The sequence below is a fragment of the Dipodomys merriami genome, unplaced genomic scaffold (assembly GCF_024711535.1).
Source record: "Dipodomys merriami isolate MVZ:Mamm:240054 unplaced genomic scaffold, mDipMer1.0.p SCAF_867, whole genome shotgun sequence".
NCBI classification, from domain to species: domain Eukaryota; kingdom Metazoa; phylum Chordata; class Mammalia; order Rodentia; family Heteromyidae; genus Dipodomys; species Dipodomys merriami.
The window spans coordinates 358,577-380,048 of record NW_027206476.1 but is presented as its reverse complement, the minus strand read 5'-3'; the positions used below and the strand labels follow the sequence as shown (position 1 = coordinate 380,048).

General features: G+C 41.7%; 1 protein-coding gene across 24 annotated transcripts in view; it reads left to right on the top strand.

Moving 5' to 3' along the window:
• The first annotated feature begins 17,259 nt into the window (after positions 1–17,259).
• The window catches only part of LOC138820357 (protein FAM114A2-like), a 185,184-nt gene continuing 180,971 nt past the window's right edge, over positions 17,260–21,472 (top strand). For 6 of the 24 annotated variants that reach the window (XM_070012003.1, XM_070012002.1, XM_070012001.1 and 3 more), the window contains exon 1: positions 17,293–17,478. Coding sequence is in view for 4 of the 24 variants with exons in the window: in XM_070011996.1 (XP_069868097.1) it covers positions 17,353–17,478; positions 18,347–18,574 (354 nt within the window). In the remaining 20 variants the exon portion in view is untranslated. Of the gene's footprint in view, positions 17,479–18,346; positions 21,366–21,472 lie in introns of those variants that run through there. The other 18 variants (XM_070012017.1, XM_070012016.1, XM_070012020.1 and 15 more) reach the window with 9 other exon arrangements.

Sequence of the window (21,472 nt, the reverse complement as noted above, 5' to 3'; positions counted from 1 at the left end):
TTTTTCTTTGTTTTTTTGTTGTTTTGAATGTACATATGATTTTTTTTGTTTCCTTTGTATGGTCTTCCCTCTATGGTACATCACCTGTTGTCACTGTACTTGATTTGTGATAGCAAAATGTACACTAATAGCAGAAGAGATGCTGTGTATACTAGTATTTGTGTGTGTGTGTGTGTGTATGAGAGAGGAAGGGGGAGGGAGAGAGAGAGAGAGAGTGTCTTGGGGCTTGACCTCAGGGCCTGAACACTATCACTGAACTTTATTTTGCTCAAGGGTAGTGCTCTATCACTTGAGCCATAACTTCATTTCTGATTGTATGCACACATGTGCACACACACACACACACACACACACACACACACACACACACTTAACTAAAGACTTTCCTACTCAAGCTGGCTTTAAACTGAGATACTCATATCTCAGCTTCCTGATTAGCAAGGATTACACCAGCACCCAGCTTTTGAGCTTGAAAGATAGACTTTAAGGCATTTTATTCCTTTCCAGTGTTTACAAAATGAATCCTTAATACAGATTATAAATCAGACACTAACTATGCTCTTTTACAAACTAGGATAAAAGATATCTCATTTGGAAAAAAAAAGAATTTAAACAAATTGTTTAAATAGGGATACAGGTGGACCCATTGTAACAATGAGATGTACAAGACGTTTTATGTCAAAAAACGAACTTTACAACTTTGGCAGGGTGGGAGGGGGTGGGGGTTGGAGGATGGGGGTAGGAGGGGGTGGATGGGAGGGCAAGGATGATAAGGGGAAACAAAGGAGGAGGCAACAATGCTTGATAAGAAGTGTACTCTTTACCTTGCTCATGTAATTGTAACCCCTCTGTATGGTATTTTCACAATAAAAAACTTAATAATGGCTGGGTGCTGGTGGCTCACACCTGTAATCCTAGCTACTCAGGAGGCTAAGATCTGAGGACCGTGGTTCAAAGCCAGCCCGGACAAGAACTTCCGTGAGACTCTTATCTCCAATAAAACACTATAAAACTGGAAGTGGCGCTGGGGCTCAAGTGGTAGAGCACTTGCCTTAAGCTGAAAAGCACAGGGACAGCACCCAAGCCCAGAGTTCAAGCCCCATGACTGACAAAATAATAAAAATAATAATAACAATAATAAAAGAATTTAATGTTTTATTAGCATAAAGTAAAAGGAGTCTCATTATAAGATACCATACAGGCATATAATAGTTTGATCATATTAACCTCTTCTTTTTTGTTGTTGTTGTTGTTGTTGTCATCGTCATTTTTTTGGGGGGGGGTCCGGTCATGGGGCCTGAACTCTGGGCCTGGGTGCTATCCCTCAGCTCTTCAGCTCAAGGCTAGTGCTCTACCACTTGAGCTACAGCGCCACTTCCGGTTTTTTCTTTTTGCTTATGTGGTGCTGAGGAATCAAACCCAGGGCTTCAGGCATGCAAAGCAAGCGCTCTACCACTGAGCCACCTTCCCAGCCTGTCGTCGTCATTTTTAATGTACTGTGATATTTTCCTTTTTTTTTTTTTTATTGTGAGAATACCGTACAGAGGAGTTACAATTACATGGGCAAGATAACAAGTACATTTCGTATTAAGCATTGTTGCCTCCTCTTTGTTTCCCCTTCCATCCCTTCCCACCCTCTCCCCTCCCCTCACCTGATCCCCCCTCTCCCCCCAACCAAAGTTGTAAAGTTAGTTTTTCGACATAACAACTTGCACATCTCATTGTTGCAATAAGTCCACCTGTATCCCTAGTTAAATGATTTATTTTTTCCCTTCCCCTCCACAAATTATACCGACATCAAATATAGTGAAAGCATGGGTTATATCGTGGGGGAGGGACATACAAACACTTTCTTCTTCCCTTATTATAACATTTTAGTGGATTTCATTATGCTATTCACACACACACACACACACACACACACACACACACACACACACACAGAGCATGCTACACATATAATGCATTTTGAATATGTTCATGCAATGCTCCTTTTGCGATCATGTAGTATTTTATTTCGGTCCAGATTCCTATGAGCAAAAACATCAGATAATTTTCTTTGTGCTTGATTTAGTCTCACAAAATATTATTCTTTCAGGCTTAGTGCAATAGCTTTGAAGTTTCCGACAATTTTATTCCACATGAATTACTTTTCCTCAGAGTACTAATTCAGCTTGTACCTTGTTATGTCCTGTCCAATGTTTATATTTGTTTTTCTGATCTTGCTGACTCAACCTGCTGAGTATAAAGCTATGGAGTCAGAAACATCTTGGACTTGTTCTGCTGCTATGCCTTGTTGTTAACTTTTAATTCTATTGCAATTTTTTGGTTAGGGAATTCTTCCAGTATGATATTGGGAATCACAATTCTTGAGTTGTAGGATACTGTAATCATATTCGATATGGACAACATCCACTGAAGTGGTGATCTTATGGCCCTACGAATTAATTCGTTGGAACTGGCTGAGAATTTTTATGTTCTCTGTGGACAGAGATTACATATGTATTATATAATAAATTTATGAATTATATATAACTTTTTATTTACGTTCTTATGACCTAAAAACTTGAACATAATGCTTCAATTGCTCTGTTATTGATTGTTGCTTGTCCAATCTCTCAGTTTAATTTCTCAAACTCAGTTTTGGTTTGCTTTTTTTGGTCTCTAGTGTCTTGATTTCTTTCCATTATTATCTATCTATCTCTATTTATATAGAGATAGATAGCTTTCTCTAATACATAATTTATATATGTATATATACATAGAGATAGGAAGACAGAGTAAGATACAGAGAATGAGAGAAATAGATAAACACATCCTGGGCAAGCACATGGAGCAGGCCAAGGGGATGAGATCTTTCTTCATAGGATGACTTCATATAGAACTCTGTATCTATAAAATTAGGTGATTTCCCAGAAGTCCCAGAGCAAATGCCTCAAGGCTAGGCATGCATATTAAATGTTTACTTAAATAGTAAACAAGGGCTGGGAAGGTGGCTCAGTTGTAGAGCGCTTGCCTTGTATGCATGAGGCCCTGGGTTCGATTCATCAACACCACATAAGCAAAAAGAAAAAAAGGTGGAAGTGGCGCTGTGGCTCAAGTGGTAGAGTGCTAGCCTTGAGCTGAAGAGCTGAGGGACAGCTCCCAGGCCCAGAGTTCAGGCCCCACGACTGGACCCAAAAAGAAACAAAAACAAAAAACAGTGTGTATGCTTTTATCATTGGAAAACTATTCTAGATGTAGTAGACATACCTAGTAGACATGCATACCTAGTAGACATGTATGTCTACTACATCTAGACACACCACCTAGTTGACATGTATGTCTACTACGAGATGTATGTCTACTACATCTCGTAGTAGACATACATGTCAACTAGGTGGTGTGTCTAGACATTGTATGTGAATTGCCCTAAAGTTCCTCTGTAAGTCCTACCTGTGCCTGAAGCCCTGCTTCTCTGACTGGATCTCTTGGTCTGTCTGAGGATTTCTGGAAGTTCAGGAAGTAACAACCCTCTGTTACCTTTTCCTTTTCATAAGAGTTCTGATGAATAAGCAAAATTAATTTCCCTGAGAGGGGCTGTTTGTTCCAGAAGATGGAATAATAGGATTCCCCATTCCCATACAAACAGTCTAGGGTCACAGCCTCCTTTTCCACCAGCAGAATTGAAGTTTGAGCTTCAGCTACCTTCTGGGCCATGCTGGCTCCTGAAATAAAGAGGACAGGGTCAGACTGACATTTTGTTTTATAACCAAGGAATGAAGGAATTTAAGGCTTGAAGCTGTGATTCCTTCCCTTCTGAGTTTCATTAGAAAACAAAGCTCCTCTCACTATCACATGCATGACTGAGAAGAACCTGAGCCCTGTGTTTTTGGACATCCTTACCAAGGCAGATAGAAGCAATGGCTGTCCCCAGCAGGCTAGTGATTCTTCCCCTGATTTAGACACTATAGGTATATAGGGACTTATTGTAAGACAGAGATGACTGTACAATGAGGTTGAAAGGGAATGGAAAAGATACACATTCAAAATCAAAAAAGAGCTGTATAATTTATTTTTAAAGGACAAAATACTTTTTCGGGAAAGAATTAATGGAACTGAAAAAGATGAGATTTTATGTGTCTACCTGGATATGCCACCATATGCAAGTATTTGTAACAGTACTGTATGTGAGTTTGAGGTTTCTTTTTAGAAGATCAGTACTTTAACCAGTACGCTTTGGGTGAAATAAATCATTCCATGCCTCCATGTTGAGGCAGACTTCAATGTGTGTGGAGTCTAGCAGCCTCCTGAAAAGTTGGACTTAGGAACAAGTCACACAACTCCATGAACTAATTCTTCAAAATAAATGTGTATATAGATAGATGAAGTGATGAATAGGTTCATAGCAATATGAATGCACATGTCTAGTTCCATAGCTGCAGATACAGAGAATTCTGCAATCATCACCTTTCATAGGCACATGCCCTTTCCAGTTCTTTACCATCTTTTTTATTACTTTCTAATGCTGAGGTTTAAATTTTGGGACTGGTGCTTGCTAGGAAGGTGCTCAACCACTTGAGCAATGCCTCCATTTTTATGTTTGACTTATCTTTAGCTACCATTTTATCCTTTTATCCCCTGGAGCTAAGCTGAGACTACAATGTTCCTACTTACCCTTCAGGCATAGCTGAGGGAACACCTACATTATCTCATACTATCATTAAATCTTACTGTGGCTGATCTTGAAACTCATTTCATGCTGGGATTACAAATATTTATCACCAGTTCTGACCCCTTGCTATCTTTTAAAAATAGAGTTGATGGTAATTCAGGATGAATTACCTTCCACCGGCTAAGTTAACTACCTTGCCTACATTTTGTAAGAAGGCCAGCATGTATGGAACTGACTGGGGACATTTATCTCTTTGACTTTAATTGCTTTTGCAATTATATTTTTCCTTCCTCTCTTTCTTTTGATCATCAGGATGTGTCTTCCTGATTCAATAACCAGGCAACCTTTCCTCTACATGATGAAAGCTCTTTCCTCTCCATGCACTGTTAGTACATTTGAGGCTTTCTTCATTCCTTCTCATCTTCTTATTTCTTCATTCTTTCTCATTTTCACCCTTCTTTAGCTAAGAAGAATTCTGAGTAGAACTATGGGCTGTGGTCCTCCAATGACCTCTCCTGCTCTATACTTTTACTGGGCTACTGTGCAAATTCCACCTTCTCCATCACTTGTGAAATCCTGAAAATAAATAGGATGGAACAATGTGGACCATGGTGATCTGGAACAAGATTGGAGTTAGACTTTGCAAGAATGAGCACAGAACAGAAAAAAGCATTTGACATGATTAAAAACCCCTTTATGAGGGGCTGGGAAGGTGGCTCAGTGGTAGAGCACTTGCTTTGCACACATGAGGCCTTGAGTTCGATCCCTCAGCACCACATAAGCAGAAAAAAAAAGCCGGAAGTGGTGCTGTGGCTCAAGTGGTAGAGCAATAGCCTTGAGCTGAAGAGCTTAGGGACAGCGCCCAGTCCCAGAGTTAAGGCCCACGACCAGACCCCCTAGGAATACATACAACATTCCTCAATATAGTAAATGTTTACATGACAAACTGAAACCAGCATTTTACTTAATGGTGAAAAGTTAAAACCATTTCCTCTAAAATCAGTAAGAAGGATGTCCACTCTTTCAGTATCTCTTTAATATAATACTGGAATTCCTATCAAGGACTATAAGGCAAGGGAAAATCATAAAGGTAATACAAATATGGAAAGAAGTTAAACTATCCCTCTTTGCAGATGACATGATCCTGTATTTAAGGAATGCTATAGATTTCTCCTCCAAGTTAAATGAGTTGACCTGAAACTTTGGCAAAGTAGCAGAATATAAAATGTGAAATGGATTATTATTTTTCGTAGTTTTAAATTTTATTGTAAATATACTTTTTATACCTGTTTTATCCTAAATTTATTATTCAGTTTTATGTTTTAAATTTTTATCTTTGTAAATTTGTAGAGTTTTATTTTATTTAGTTTCATCCTATTCAGAGTTCCATTTTATGGTATGCCATAATCCATTTAGGTCTCATCTTCAAAGATACAATCATTTTCAATATCATACACTCATTCTTTTTGGAAACAGATGTGAATTTTTAGCACATATATTTAAAATAGAAATAATATAAAATATCAAGTGATTACAAATATTTTTGACAAGGCATACCTCTGAAAAAAGAGAGGAAATTGGGGCTGAGAAGGTGGCTCAGTGGCAGAGCGCTTGCCTTGCATGCATGAGGCCCTGGGTTTGATTCCTCAGCACCACATAAGCAAAAAGAAAAAAAGTCGGAAGTGGCGCTGTGGCTCAAGTGGTAGAGTGCTAGCCTTGAGCTAAAGAGTTGAGGGACAGGCCCCATGACCAGACCCCCCCTCCAAAAAAAGAGAGGAAATTATACAATGGACAAGACAATCTTTTCAAAAATTGGTGATGGAAAAATTAAACTGGTTTTCTATATGAAGAAGACAAAATAGGACATAATCTCCTAGGCACTACAAAATTCAAGTCAATATCAAAAATTTTAAACTGCATAGCTTTAGAGGTAAAAAAAAAACATAGGAAACTCTTTGAAAGTTATTGACATTTGTATCTACTTATTATATAAAAGTTTAACTGAGTAAAAATAAGAGCAAGAATTAAAAATAGGACTGCATCAAATTAGAACTATTGAGTAGAGAAAGAATTTTTATGTAAAACACACAAAGCTCAAAAATAGATCTCAAATTAAAAGCTATTGCAATTCATAAATGTGTAAATGAGTTGATAGGTTTCAGAAAATACAAATTGTGAACACGTGAAGAAATTGCCAACATATTACAGGCATTAATGTAAATTAAATAAATATTAAAAGTAAGGTTCCATTAAATCCCAATCAGACTGGAAAGCATTAAGAAAATAAGTTATAACATGCTGGAAAGTATAGAATAAAAGACATCATAACATAATAGTGGAAATGTAAGCTAGGGCAACCAGTAAAGATAAATTACCCAATTTGATATTTAGCACATATTGGTCAGTATCTCTTGCAGTTAGTATATAGTGGTATACTTAAGTTACTTCATCTAAACTGACTGGTTAGACAACCTTGACAAGAATTAATGAACTGTATTTATGTCATGTTATTATTTTTTGTGGTCTTATATTACACTGTTCAGAACATAATCACTCTTGAAAATAAAACTTGAATCTGATTATATAAAGCTATAGATCAAGATTCCAAATAAATATTACATTTCCTCTTATATGTGGAATCTAGAGAGATAAATATATGATACAAATATAAAAAGACTATTTGAGGGTGGTTAATAGGAGGAAAGAGGAAGGAGACAGTGTTGAGAACACATGATCAAAGTATACTATATCTATGTATACAAATGAAGCCAATTAAAATTGTAAACAGAAAGCTGAACATGACATAGGAAAGAGTAATAAAGTGGGTAAACAGCAATGGTATGTTCTATGTATGCATAGAGACAGCACAACAAAAATATAGTGTACAACTAATACATACCAATTAAAGAAAACGATAAAAGATTATAGAAAATATGATCTTAGTAGTTATTGGTAGATAAACAATTTTTAAAACACTCATTTAATATTTTATGTATGTATATGAGGTTTTTCTTTTCTCCATGTTCTAATTTTGAAAATATAATTCTATAATTAGTATCATTCTAAAGAAGCACATTCTTAAGAGATACTCAATTTATTTCCAAGATTTTTATTTTTTTCAGTCACAGAATTGGTAATTTTACCCAAGACACAGTTTCAGAAGGTGAATGTTTGTAAAGTCCAAAGACAGTGTCCCCACCCAACATGGATATCATCATGTGTACATATCAAAAGGCAAAACTAAAAGAAAATCTGGTCTAAGGAATTTTGCAGATAAGTCATCTTACCCTTTAGGAGGTAATTCTTGAATATTTTCATGTCTGTTTTAAGAATGTCCACTAGGTATGGAGTTGAGATATTTAGATATTTTCAAAAGAAACAATGGGGTTTTTTTTTACAGATTTAATTTATTCCCTCTTTTTTAATTTTTAATTTTTTAATCATTTTTTCTGGATTGGTTCCATACCTTAGCTATGGTAAATAATGCTGCAATAAACATAGTTGTCCTGGTAGCTTTAGGATGGTCATGTTTGTGATCATTTGGATAAATGCCCAAAAGTGGGATTACTGGGTCATAGGGGAGCTCTATGTGGAGGCTTTGGAGGAACCTCCATACTGCTTACCAAAGTGGTTGAACAAGTTTACACTCCAATCAACAATGCAGTAAGGTTCCCTTCTGTCCACATCCCCTCCATCATCTGTTGTTATTAGAGTTCCTGATTATATCCATTCTAATTGGGTGAGGTGGTATCTCAATGTTGTTTACATTTCTTTTATGGTTGAACATTTCTTCATGTGTCTATTGGCCATCCTTCTTTTCTCTTCAGAGAAGTTTCTCTTTAAGACTTTAGCCCACTTATTTATTGGGCAGTTGTTTCTTTGAAGATTTGATGTTGGGGGATTTAATTTTTTGAGTTCCAGGTATATTTTAGATATGAGACCCTTGTCCATTGTATGACTAGTGAAGATCTTCTCCCAATCCGTGGGCTTTCTATTGATCTTGCTAGCTATGTCCTTTGCCATGCAGAAGCTCTGCAATCTCGTGCTATCCCATTTGTCCAACCTTTCTTTGATTTGCTGTGTTTCTGAGTCTCTTTAAGAAAATTTTGGCCTGTGCCAAGGAGACCTAGGGTTTCTCCTGTTCCATCCTGTAATGTTTTCAGGGTGTCTGCTTTGACTTGGAAGTCTTTGATCCGTTTGGAGTTGATTCTGGTGCAGGGTGATATATAAGGATCTAGCTTTAGTTTTCTACAAGTGATTAACCAATTTTGCCAGCACGATTTACTGAAGAGGCTGTCTTTCTTCCATTCTATTTTTTTAGCTCCCTTATCAAAGATTAGATGGCTATAGCTCTGTGGTTTCATTTCTGGGTTTTCAATTCTATTCCATTGGTCCTGAGATCTGTACTTGTGCCAGTACAAAGCTGTTTTGATTACTATTTCTTTGTAGTAGAGTTTGAAATTTGGTATTGATATTCCTCCAGCACTGTTCTTTCTGTTAAGGATCGTTTTTGCTATTGGGGTCTTTTATTGTTCCATATGAATTTTTGGATTGCCTCTTCTATTTCCTTGAAGAATGAGGTTGGAATATTGCTAGGTATAGCATTGAATTTGTAGATAGCCTTGGGAAGTATTGCCATTTTCACAATGTTGATCCTTCCAATCCAGGAGCATGGGAGGGTTTTCCACTCTCTAAGTTCTGTTTTGATTTCCTTTTTCTTGCTGCTCTTTTTCAAGGAGGTTCAGATGTCTCATTAAATTGTTGGTTTCAGATTCTCCAATTTGTTGATGTAGGAACTCAGAGCTATAAACTTGCTACTGCCTTTGCTGTGTCCCAGAGGAATTGGTAAATTGTGTGTTCATTTTGATGAATATCATGATCATTTGAATTTCCTTTCTAATCTCTTCCGTGACCCACTGGTGATTCAACAGTGTGTTGTTTAGGCTCCATGTGTTACACGGCTTTCTTTGGTGGCTTTTGGTGTTGAGTTCTACTTTTATTCCATTGTGAGAATGCAGGGCATAACTTCAATGTTTCTAAATTTGGACAGGTTTGCTTTGTGGTCTATTTTGGAAATCGTTCCATGTGATGCTGAGAAAAACATGTATTCTGATGGGACTGGGAGAAATATTCGGTAGATGCCTGTTAAATCTAGTTGATCTGTGCAGTTGTTTAGATTTGCAGTTTCTCTGTTGAGTTTTATCCCCTAGTGGGGATAATGGTGTGTTAAAGTACCCAACAATTAATGTCTTTGGATTTATGTGAGATTTGAGGGAAAGTAGGGTTTGTTTGGTGAATAGATATTTAGAATTGTAATATCTTCCTGAAGGAGAGATTCCTTAATTTGTATGTAGCAACCTTCTTTATCTCTTCTCAGTAATTTTAATTTGAAAGCTATTTTATCTTATATTAGAATTGCAAGTCCTGACTGTTTATGCTTGGTAGATTTTGTTCCAGCCTTTCACTTTCAGAATATGTTTGTTTTTATGAGCAAGGTGTGATTCTTGAAGGTAGCAGATAGTAGGATCTTGCTTTTTAATCCAACTAGACAGTCTATGTAACTGAAATGCAGAGTTTAGTCCATTAATGTTGAGAGTTAGGACTGAGTGGTGTTTGGGAGTTCCTGACATGTTATTCACCTTCTTGGGGGATGCAAAAGTTGGGTTCTTCCTATACTTCTTGGATTCTCAGTTTGGGTGTGGTTTCTTGGTCTTTATTGTGGTCTTGTTGGTTTTCTATGTGTAGAACATTTTTAAGTAGCTTTTGTAGGGCTGGTTTGGTGGAGATATAGTTTCAGTTTTTCTTTGCTAAGGAAGATTTTCATCTGACCTCCTGTTATGAGGAGAGTTTAGCTGGGTACAGCATTCTTGGTTGATAGTTGTTTGTCTTTAAGGCATGACATACATTATTCCACTCTCTTCTTACTTTGTCTCTGCTGAGAAATCTGAGGTTATTCTAATTGGTTTCCCTTTATAGGTCATTAATGTTTTCTCCTTGACAGCTTTAAGAATCTTTTTTAACTGAATTGATCCTGTGTTGATTCTAATGTTATGGTAGGATGTCCTTTTCTGGTCTATTTGGTGTTCTAAAAGCTTCTTGTATCTGCATTGGCTTATCTTTTTGCATGTTTGGGAAGTTCTCTGCTAGGATCCTGTTAAATAAATTTCCTAGACTATTAACTTCTGTCTCTAGATGCTCACCTACACCAATTATCCTCAGATTAGGCCTTCTGATGATGTCTTCCAAATGTTGAATAGATCTATCATATCTTGGATTGTTGTATGTTCTTTCTCTATAATATCTAGGCTATCTTCAATCCCTGAAATTCGATCTTCTGCATGGTCTAACCTACTGTCAAGGATTTATAATTTGTTTTTATTTCCTTTTCCCCAACTGATTTGTTTAGTAAGGCATCAAAAATACATTCTTGAAAAGGTCAAAAGCTATGTACATATGACCATATAAGATGATACTAAGCGAAATGAACCCCAAGACAGGGACACAAGTGGTTTTTTCTTTCTTGCTATTGTTTCTAACATATTTATAAGGTACCATGTGATTTTTTTGTTTCTTTGTATGTTCCTCCCCCATGGTATAACCTCTGTTTTCACTGTATTTATATTTGCACTGTATTTACATCTTGTATATACACTTCTCTAATTTGGGGAGGGGAAGGGAAAAAACAAAATGCTTAAATAGGGATAAAGGTTGACCCATTGTAACAATGAGATGTACAAGACACTATGTTGAAAATGAACTTTACAATTTTAGCAGGGAAGGGGGTCGGGGGTTGGGGGTGGAGGTAGTTGTGGAGGTGGGAGGGAAGGGATGGTAGGAGAAAAACAAAGGAGGAGGTAACAATGCTTGATAGGAAATGTACTCATTACCTTGCTCATGTAACTATAACACCTCTGTACAGTATTTTTACAATAAAAATACATTCTTGAATTTTCTGAGTTCTGGTCACATGCATATAAGTATGTACTTTGTTAAGTGTGTTAGCTTTATGGTGGTAACCATTTCAAAATGTTTATTTAATATGAAAATATTGTCTAATATTCCTTCAAAATATATAATTTTCTGTGTAAAATTGACCTAGCTAAGGATTAAATATTTTGAAAATTATATCCATGCTTCCATAAACTCATTTTTGGAGAGTTATGTGTTTTAGAAATGTGTTCAACAGATTCTTAGTCGAAAGTATAATAAAATGCACATTTTAAAAATAGGAAATTCACTAATTGTTGTCACAGTCATGAAATACCACTAAAAATTCTCAATGTTTAGAGAAGCCAAATTTCCTGGTACAAGTCATACATTAGTAAGATTATTTGTGATCTTTCATTTCATGAAAGTGACTGTAGTTTTCAATTATATCAAATCAATATTAAGTTACTGACTTTTTACATTCTCATGAGAAATAGAAAATTTACATAAGTGCTAGTCAAAAAGAGTTCAGCATAAGAAACTGTAAATTCACTATGAGTAAATAAGGATGGCATAAAATTTTATTTGTAATGTTTAAGTTTACATTCCTTATATATTTATGTTGAATAATAAAATGTTAGAAAGGAAAACATTGTTTCTTTTCTTCATGATATTTATCAAAGGGCTTTTCATCTGAGCAGCTTTTCATCTGAACAGCACAAATTGGTCTCTGTAGGAAACTTAGTCATAGGGTTTGGCTTTGGACCTCAACACAGATTCAATCCTCCTTAGTAGGGGACATGATTTGTCCTGTTGTTGCTATGTTTTATTAATTGACTTTGTCTCCATTCAAATGGAAGTTGTCCTGGATCCTATTTGCATTTGTCATTCACATAGTTTCTGTATTATACCACACCAGTGTACTATACCATGTCATAGTCCTTTCATCCCTGACTCTATCAAACATATTTACCTGCACCTTCACCTGGTCATGACCTACAGGACTAGCTGTTGGTGGCCATCACACTTGTATTGCTCAATTGAACACATAGTGCACAAGGCTGTCTTCAGAATCACCTCTCTTATGCAGGAGTCCAACATTAGCTGTCAGAAGTATTTCTGCTCAGCACTGTAAGGGACTCCACATCTCTCACACTGTCCACTATCACAACTCAGGCATTCTACCTCACTAGGTGTAGAACCTCTTTTCCAGTGATTGAACAAACAGGCTTGCATAGCTCCTTCATGTCTTTGCCAAGAGGCTAAATCCAGTGCCTCAGGAGGGGCCTCTAGTACATAAACTTCCTGTCCCTTCTTTATTTCTGCCCTTAGTTGTGTACTTTCTGCACATAATCCCAAGCAAACCCTCTGGCTCCACCTCATGTCTTAGCTGAATTTGTACCTTCTGCTCACACAGCAGGCATAGAACTTGCCTGACTCAAGTATCTTGCAAATCAGTCCTTGTCCAGCAGCCTCCAAATGATGAGAGGGCAAGTCTCTGGGAGTGAAGGAAATGTAGGAATTGCTCCCAATCAATAAGAGCCACTTCTGCAGTCTCAGACTCAACAGGAGAATTACTGAATCAAGATTCTCAGGTACTTGTATTCAGGTGTCCTCATTTTGTAACTCAGAATTTTGTTAGTACTGAATCAGGGCCCTGACACTAGCAATAAAATATGCTCATGGGTGCTAGCCTTGGACAAATAGGCTCAGGGACAGTGCCTAGGCCCTGAGTTTAAGACCCAAAACTAAACAACAACAACAAACTTTTCATGGACAATTACTCTTCTAATCTCTGTTACGCCCAAGATGAAGTTGTGGGTTGCAGTCCTCCTCATCCTCTGTCTGAAAAGATGTAAGGCTTCTTATTTTTACTGTAAAGAAGTTGAAAGTATACCAGTCTGATATATTGACTATGCAAGAAAATTGTGCCTGAAGAAAACAGGTGGAAAATGTTCTTTATGGCTTCTTTTCCATTTTTCAAAATCAAAGCCTTCTCATGGAAATACTTCCTAATTCTAGAACGTAAAACTTGCCTTCAAATTGCCTGAAGTGACAGAATTTTATAAATCACATGGGAAAATTTGTATTTTCCATTTCTGTCCTTATGCCTTATGCAATCTTTAGGCATATTAACAGAGGTAGGACCACCATCCTGTCCGTAAGAAGCTGAGTGTATCCATACCTAGGTGGGGGTATCTGGGTTTCTGATACTCATCAAAATAGTGGGTGATAGAAAAAGCTAAAGTTCTGATTTTTGGCTAGTTGAAAGGTCGACAAGCTTTAGCTTCAGAAAACCATGCTTATCAACCATTTCTTTACAATCTCTTGGCTTAATTACTTTTGAAATGTATGACAGAAATGACTCCATTTGGAATCTGACAACATCCCCTGTCTCAATGCTTACTTCCATACTATTAGAATCTGAATGGTTCTTCATCACTGGAATAAGCTTTGTCCCTAGAGGCCTTTTTCGTTGCCTGAATGTGATGTCCCAGTAGTTCTTATCCGAAGTTGGAGTGAAATGACAGTTTAGAAGGGACTCGGTGCTAAAAAGACATCTTATGATCTAATTGGGAGAAAAACAATTTAGAAGGAATGTCTCTTATACTAGTCTTGAAGTCTATTAGGGTAGTTTTCTTTAAATACATTTTTTATTATAAAAATACTACAGAGGGGTTACAGTTACATGAGTAAGGTAATGAGTACATTTCCTATCAAGCAGTGTTGACTCCTACTTTGTTTTTCCTCTATCATCCCTTCCTTCCCACCTCCATAATTACTCCCCCGACCCCCATGGCTCCCCGCTGGGTGAAGTTGTAAAGTTCATTTTCAACATAGTGTCTTGTACATCTCATTGTTACAATGGGTCAACCTGTATCCTTATTTAAGCATTTTTTCCCTTCTCCTCCCCAGATCAGAAAAGTGTATATACAAGATGCAGGTCACTGGAATCAAATACAGTAAAAACAGGGATTATACCATGAGGGAGGAACATACCAAAGAAACAAACAAACAAAAAAAAACAAACACACAGTACACTTTAAATACACTAAAAACAATAGCAAGAAAGAATAGACCTTTTGTGTCCCTGTCTTGGGGTTCATTTCCCTTAACATCATCTTATATGGTCATATGTACATAGCTTTTGACTTTTTCTGCTTGTCCTAGACATACTTTTTTATTGCAAATAAGGGAAACCATGGGATTTATGTTTCTTTGGGCCTGGCTTACTTCACTTAATATAATTTTTTCCAAGTCTTTCCCTTTCCTAACAAATGGGGCAATGTCCTTCCTGATGGAGGCATAGAATTCCATTGTGTGTGTGTTTGTGTGTGTGTGTGTGTGTGTGTGTGTGTGTGTGTGTATCACATTTTCTTGATCCATTCATCTACTGAGAGGCATCTGGATTGGTTCTACATCTTAACTATGGTAATAATGCTGTGATAAACATGTTATCAATCTCACTCTTTCTTCCACTGGGTTACTTTTTGTGACTGCTACTTCACACAGACATTCATCTGGACCTTCCTGGCAGGTCTTAATCACCTCCTCCATTTCTTGGACATCTAAAATGTGTCAAAGAAAAAAAAGACAAAAACATAAATGAGATCCAAAGATTCCGTAATATAAAGATGAAAATATTTTCTCCCATTCTGTTACAGATTTTCAATGATCAAAATAGGAATTAATTTATGATACATGATTTCTCCCTAATGTATTAATTAAAAATAATACTGATATTTAGCAATGGAAAATGTTTTTCTGTGTTTCAGTTTTTCTTTTTATATCAGAAGAAATATTTACTCAAATTATTCAACTAAGTACTGTGAAAGTTTTAAGCTGAACACTTAAAATTTGCCTTTAGTATTCTTGGGGTTGTTTCAAATATTGTTTTGTTTGACCATAGGGGAATAGCTGCTTTGTGTTCTTTAATTTTCTTGAAATAATTTATATATTGTGCTGCTTTGCTTCTCAACCATTAGGTGAGGAACTGGAATATTTTCTAGATTTGGAGACTATAATTGTGTTTTATATATTCCTTTGCCTTTCACCTAAGCAGGGATGGTTCCTGACAGTAGGCATTAATACCTACATCTCTTCAATTCTAACTTCTCATAAGAATTACTTTAAGTATCTGTGGGAATTTTAAAGTTCATTTCTCTCCATCTTATACAGTCTCATCAAAATTCCTTTTTTGACACTCTTGCCCCGCAGAAGCATGGAAGATCAAAGACACTCCAGCTCACGACCTAGTTAATCATCCTCTCTACACTAAAAGATCTAGTTGTGAACTCCAGATCTGTGCGTGGTGTGCGCACGCGTGTGTTGGTGGTGTGGCTGTTACCACTGTGCCATGTGCTGACACAGATCTGTGCCTGTTGTGTGCACGCGTGTGTGGGTGGTGTGGCTGTTACCACTGTGCACATGTGCTGACACAGATCTGTGTGTGGTGTGTGCACGTGTGTGTTGGTGGTGTGGCTGTGGCTGTTACCACTGTGCACATGTGCAGACCCAGCTCTGTGCGTGGTGTGCGCATGCGTGTGTTGGTGGTGTGGCTGTTACCACTGTGCCATGTGCTGACACAGATCTGTGCGAGGTGTGCACACGCGTGTTGGCGGTGTGGCTGTTACCACTGTGCACATGTGTAGACGCAAATCTGTGCGTGGTGTGCGCATGTGTGTGTTGGTGGTGTGGGTGTTACCACTGTGCACATGTGCAGATGCAGATCTGTGCGTGGTGTGCGCACGCGTGTGTTGGTGGTGTGGCTGTTACCACTGAGGGACCATCCGCGGTAGGCGGGAAGGGGACGCTTGTAGGAGGATTGCCTTCGCACGCTGGGGCGCACATGGAGGACCCTGTGGGGGGCCTGAGGGTGCGCGTGAGCGTGCATGCATCTAGAGCCCCACCCGGGAAGCTCGAGGTCCTGAGTTCAAATCCCACCCTCCCAGCTCTGGTCACAGAGGCCCGCGGGGCCCAGGGGGGTCGGGCCGGGCCGGCCTTCCCCGCAGGAGGGCGGTGCGAGCGCGCCCAAGCAGAGGCCGGGGCCGGGCAGCGGTCAGGCCCAGTGGGCGCTGCGGCCCCCGACCCCCGGCGTCCGGGTCAGGTCTGACTCCTTGCTGTTTTCGGCAGGACCCCGCCGTCCAGGGGCCGGCGCGGGCCTGGGCGCGCTCCCTCCCACACGTGCGCGGCCGGGGGCCAAGGGAGGAGCTGGGAGACCCCGCGGGGCCTGGCGAGAGCCGGCGCACCCGGACGACCCTCGGGGTCGCCGCCGGGGAGGGAGGGGGAATGGGGACCTGCTCAGGCCCTGCCCCTTCCTCCCCTCCGCCCCTGCTCGCTCTCTCGCACGCGCCGCGCAGGCGCAGCGTCGGCTGCGCCTGGGGTTGGCGGGGTTGTTGTTGTGGCGCGCAGACCCCGCCCCTCCGCGTGGCGGCCCCGACCCCCGTGGATTATATTGTGCGGGGACCAGGGGCGGCTGCAGCGCCGCCGCGGGACAGGGCGAGCGCGGACCCTGCCGACAGCCCAAGCCGCGGCTGCCTCGAAGACTCGGCCCCGCCGCCGTCGCCGCCGCCCCCATCCCCCGGCCCGGCCGAGCCGCGCACCTCAGCCGCAGGTCGCGCGGAGCCGCGGGCGCCGCGGCGGGAGGGCGCGAGGCGCTGAGGCGCCGCCGCGGGGCAGGAGCCGGAGCCGGCGGCGCGCGGGCTCGACCGGCCCAGCCGCGGCGCCCGCCCGGCCATCGAGCGAGCGAGCGGGCGTGGGCTGGCGCGGCAATGTGCCCGGAGGAGCGCGGCGCCACGGGGCTGGGCGAGCTCCGCTCCTGGTGGGAGGTGCCGGCCATCGCGCACTTCTGCTCGCTCTTCTGCACCGCCTGCTGCCTGCCGGACTTCGAGATCGAGGTGAGCGGCGGGGCCGGGCTGGAGGTCAGGACGGCGTCGTGAGGGAGGGGGCCGGGGCCGGGCCCGCCGGCGAGTCCGGGCGGCGCTCCCCGTACCGCCGGTACATCTGGCGGGGCGCCCGCTTGCGGTCAGGGGTCGAGCCTGCTTTTGTCAGGGCCGCCAGGGAGCCGGGCGGGCGGGCGGGCGGGCGGGAGGCGCCGCGAGCCTCCTCGGGGCCGGGCCAGGGCCGCCGGGAGCTCGTCCCTCCCCAGCGAGGCGGCGGCGCCCGGCCGCCAACTCCGGACGAGGGGGGGCTCCCGGGGCCTCGGGGAAAGTCTGGCGCCACGTCTTCCCGCCGCGCCCGGCCCAGTCCGGCCCCGCGGGGGGGGTCGGTGGGGAGGGCGCGGGGCTGGAAACTTGCACGGCTTTTGTGTTGTGGTGGTTGTTGTGTTGTCCTGTTGTTGTGTTGTTGATGTTGTTGTGTTGATGTTCCCCCCTCCCCCCCGCCCTGCGCCCGGCCCGGCGTGGGAAGCCGCGCTCCCGGGGCCGGGGAGGCGAGCGCGGGCCTGGAGAAGCGGGGTTCCAGGCGCCAGCGGCTGGAGCTCCCGCGGAGCGCGGGACAATGCGATGCGGGCTGCCTCTAGCGGAGGGGGAAGGGGGAGGAGGAAGAAGAGGGGGAGGAGGAGGAAGGAGGGGGAGAGGGGAAGGGGGCTGTGGTACCTAACGACTTTCCCTTTTCTCGGTGGGAGCCCCATCACTAGAATCCGGGCAGCCGAGGCTCGCGAGCCTGAAGTCCGCAGGAGGGATGGATGGTTGGATGGATGGATGGTTGAATGGTTGGTTGGTTTGTTTTCTGACAGTTATTCCCGAATGTTCTGAATTTCCTTAGTGGGTCAGCAGAAAAAAAAACACCCCGACGACGGCCAGCGAATCAGGGCTGCGTCTCTCCGTGGAGGCCGCCGGGCCCAGCACCCCGTACCCCCTCCTTGGGCTCCAAGGGACCTTGGCGAGGACGCTGCGTCAGGAGAGCCTTTGGGGGGAAACGGCCCGGGTCCCCGGGTCCCCCGTGAACCCGTTTTGTGGATGGAAAAGGAGAGGTCGGCTCATTTCAGCCTGAAGACAGCCATGCTCCCAGCAGCCTGGGAATGATTTGTCCTGGGTCCTACAGGTGTGTGGCTTCTGAGTTTTAGCGGGCTCACTTCCTAAAGAGAAACGCAGATTGTTTGAAGAGGTCAAGTATATTTAAAGGAGAAATGAGAAGTGATTGTAGCTTACACAGTGACTGGTGCAGACACCCGAAGTGACTGTCTTCTAATTCTAGTCTTCCTTGGGAATAACTTTTTTCTTTTCACTTAAAATATATGCAATTTGAAAAACACCTCAGATACCTATTTAGATTCCAACATGTACGCCCTGTAAGTATTCTTCACACATCTTTTTCTTTGGAGACGTTAGGTAACCTACTTACTTAACGCTCTGGTACTTGTATCTCTATCGTAGATCATGTGTATTTATTTTGATATGCCCCCCTTTGTGTGTGTGCGTGTACGTGTGTGCACGTGTGCGTGTGCATGCACACCCCTGAGCTGCTGCTTTTTTTTTTGGGCCCAAGGCTTGTATTCTACCCCTAAGCCACAGCTCCATTTCTGACTTTTGGTATTTATTGGAGATAAGAGTCTTCTCACAGACTTTTCTGAGCAGGCTGCTTCAAACCATGATCCTCAGATCTCAGCCACGTGAGGAGCTAGGATGATGGGCCATATGGCTATGTTTTAAGTAAAAAAAAATTTTCGAAAGTTGAGAAATGTTGAATTAGTTGTCTACCAAACTTGACTCAACTGTGAAGAACTGAGGACACTAATCAGTTTTGATTCAGTATAATTGATTTTCATTTTTCTTAGGTAATTAAAAAATATCAAATAGTTTATTGGCCTGACTGTTTAAGAAAAAAAATCTGGCTGGGAATGTGGTTTAGTAGTAGAGTGGTTGCCTAGAATACATGAAGTCCTGTGTTCAATTCTTCAGCACCACATAAAACAGAAAAAGCCGGAAGTGGTGCTTTGGCTCAAATGGTAGAGTGCTAAGTCTTGAGCAAAAAGAAGCTCAGGGACAGTGCTCAGGCCCTGAGTTCAAGCCCAGAACTGGCAAAGAAAAAAAGAAAAGATTCCTAGGTTAGGTCCTAGGCCCTACAGTGGTAATGTACAGCAACTTGAAAAGATAGAAATGGTGGGCTGGGAAGGTAGCTCAGTGATAGAGCACTTGCCTTGCATGCCTGAGGCCCTGGGTTCGATTCCTCAGCACCACATAAGCAAAAAGAAAAAAGCCAAAGTGGTGCTGTGGCTCAAGTGATAGAGTGCTAGCCTTGAGCTGAAGAGCTGAGGGACAGCAGCCAGGCCCAGAGTTCAGGCCCCACGACCAGACCCCCCCCCCAAAAAAAAAAAAAAGATAGAAATGGTGAATAATACCAGGTAGAAGTTGGATATCATTTCTTCTCTAATGGGGGCTTGAACTCACAGCCTCTCAATTTCCTTGCTCACTGCTGGAGCTCCAACATTTGAGCTCTGCCTCCAGGCTGGCTTTAAAATTTTTTTGGTGTCATTCTTGTGGTTTGAATTCAGGGCCTGGGTGCTGTCCCTGAACTTTTGTGCTCAAGGCTAGCACTCTGCCACTTGAGTCAAGGCTCACCTTCAGGCTTTTTGGTGGTTAATTGGAGGTAAGAGTCCTACAGACTTTTTCATGCCCTGATTAGCTTTTAACCAGAATCCTCAGATCTCAGCCTCCAGAGTAGCTAACATGCCAGCCTGGCATGGTTATAGGAGAACAGAGTCTACCACTGGAGCCACAGCGCCACTTCTGGCTTTTCCTGTGTATGTGGAACCGAGGAGTTGAACCCAGGGCTTCATGCATGGTAGGCAAGCGCTCTACCACTGAGCCAACTTCCCAGCCTGTGTTTTGTTTTGTTTTGTTTTATTTTATTTTAAAGGAAGCCAGTTTTCACCTGTGGGACAGATCTCTTCCTCTCTTTTTAACTCTTGATCACCACCTGGCTGAACATTTGGATTTGTAGAATCCTCAAGGATTCTATTTTTTTTTTTTTTTTTGGGTCCGGTCGTGGGGCCTGAACTCTGGGCCTAGGTGCTGTCCCTCAGCTCTTCAGCTCAAGGCTAGCGCTCTACCACATTGAGCCACAGCACCACTTACTGTTTTCTGGTGGTTAATTGGAGATAAGAGTCTCAGAGACTTTTCTGCTCAGGTTGGCTTTGAACTGTGATCCTCAGATCTCAGCCTCCTAAATAGCTAAGATTACAGGCGTGAGCCACCAGCACCTGGCTTGGAGATATATCTAAGGACTTCAATGTTTCTGTGCCCTAAATAAAGTGTTTGTAATCATCAGTCCAGAAATCTGTGAGTGTACGGTTAATGATCCTTTACATTGTTTAATTGTGGTTTAAAAAATAATAACATAAAATTGCCAGGTGGTAGTGGCTCACGCCTGTAATCCTAGCTACTCAAGAGGCCAAGATCTGAGGATAGTGATTCAAAGCCAGCTGGGGTAGAAAGTCCGTGCAACTCTTATCTCCAATAAACTATTTTAGAAAAGGGGGGCAGAGGCTAGAAGTAGAGCTTCGACTCAAGTAATAAAGAGTCCTGACCTCAAGCAAAAGAAGGTTAGGGATAATTGCCTGGGCCTTGAGTTCAAGTCCCAGTATGGGCACACATACAATTGCATAAAATTATATAAAGCTTGAATATTATAGCAAAAAAACGTAAAAATTTGAAATAACCCACTATCAGCCATGAGATTAAGAACTTGTAACATTGTAGCTTATTGCATATTTATAAGTTTCTAAATATATTCACAATGTATTTGTGTCATATAGTAGGGATTTTTTCAGAGGAGACTGAAGTATTCGGGTGATTAAGACAGTGGATTAGTGACACTGAATTAAATCGTTGGCATCATTAAGTACCTACTATGTGCTTTATATAGAAGTAGATAATATTAGTTAGGCTC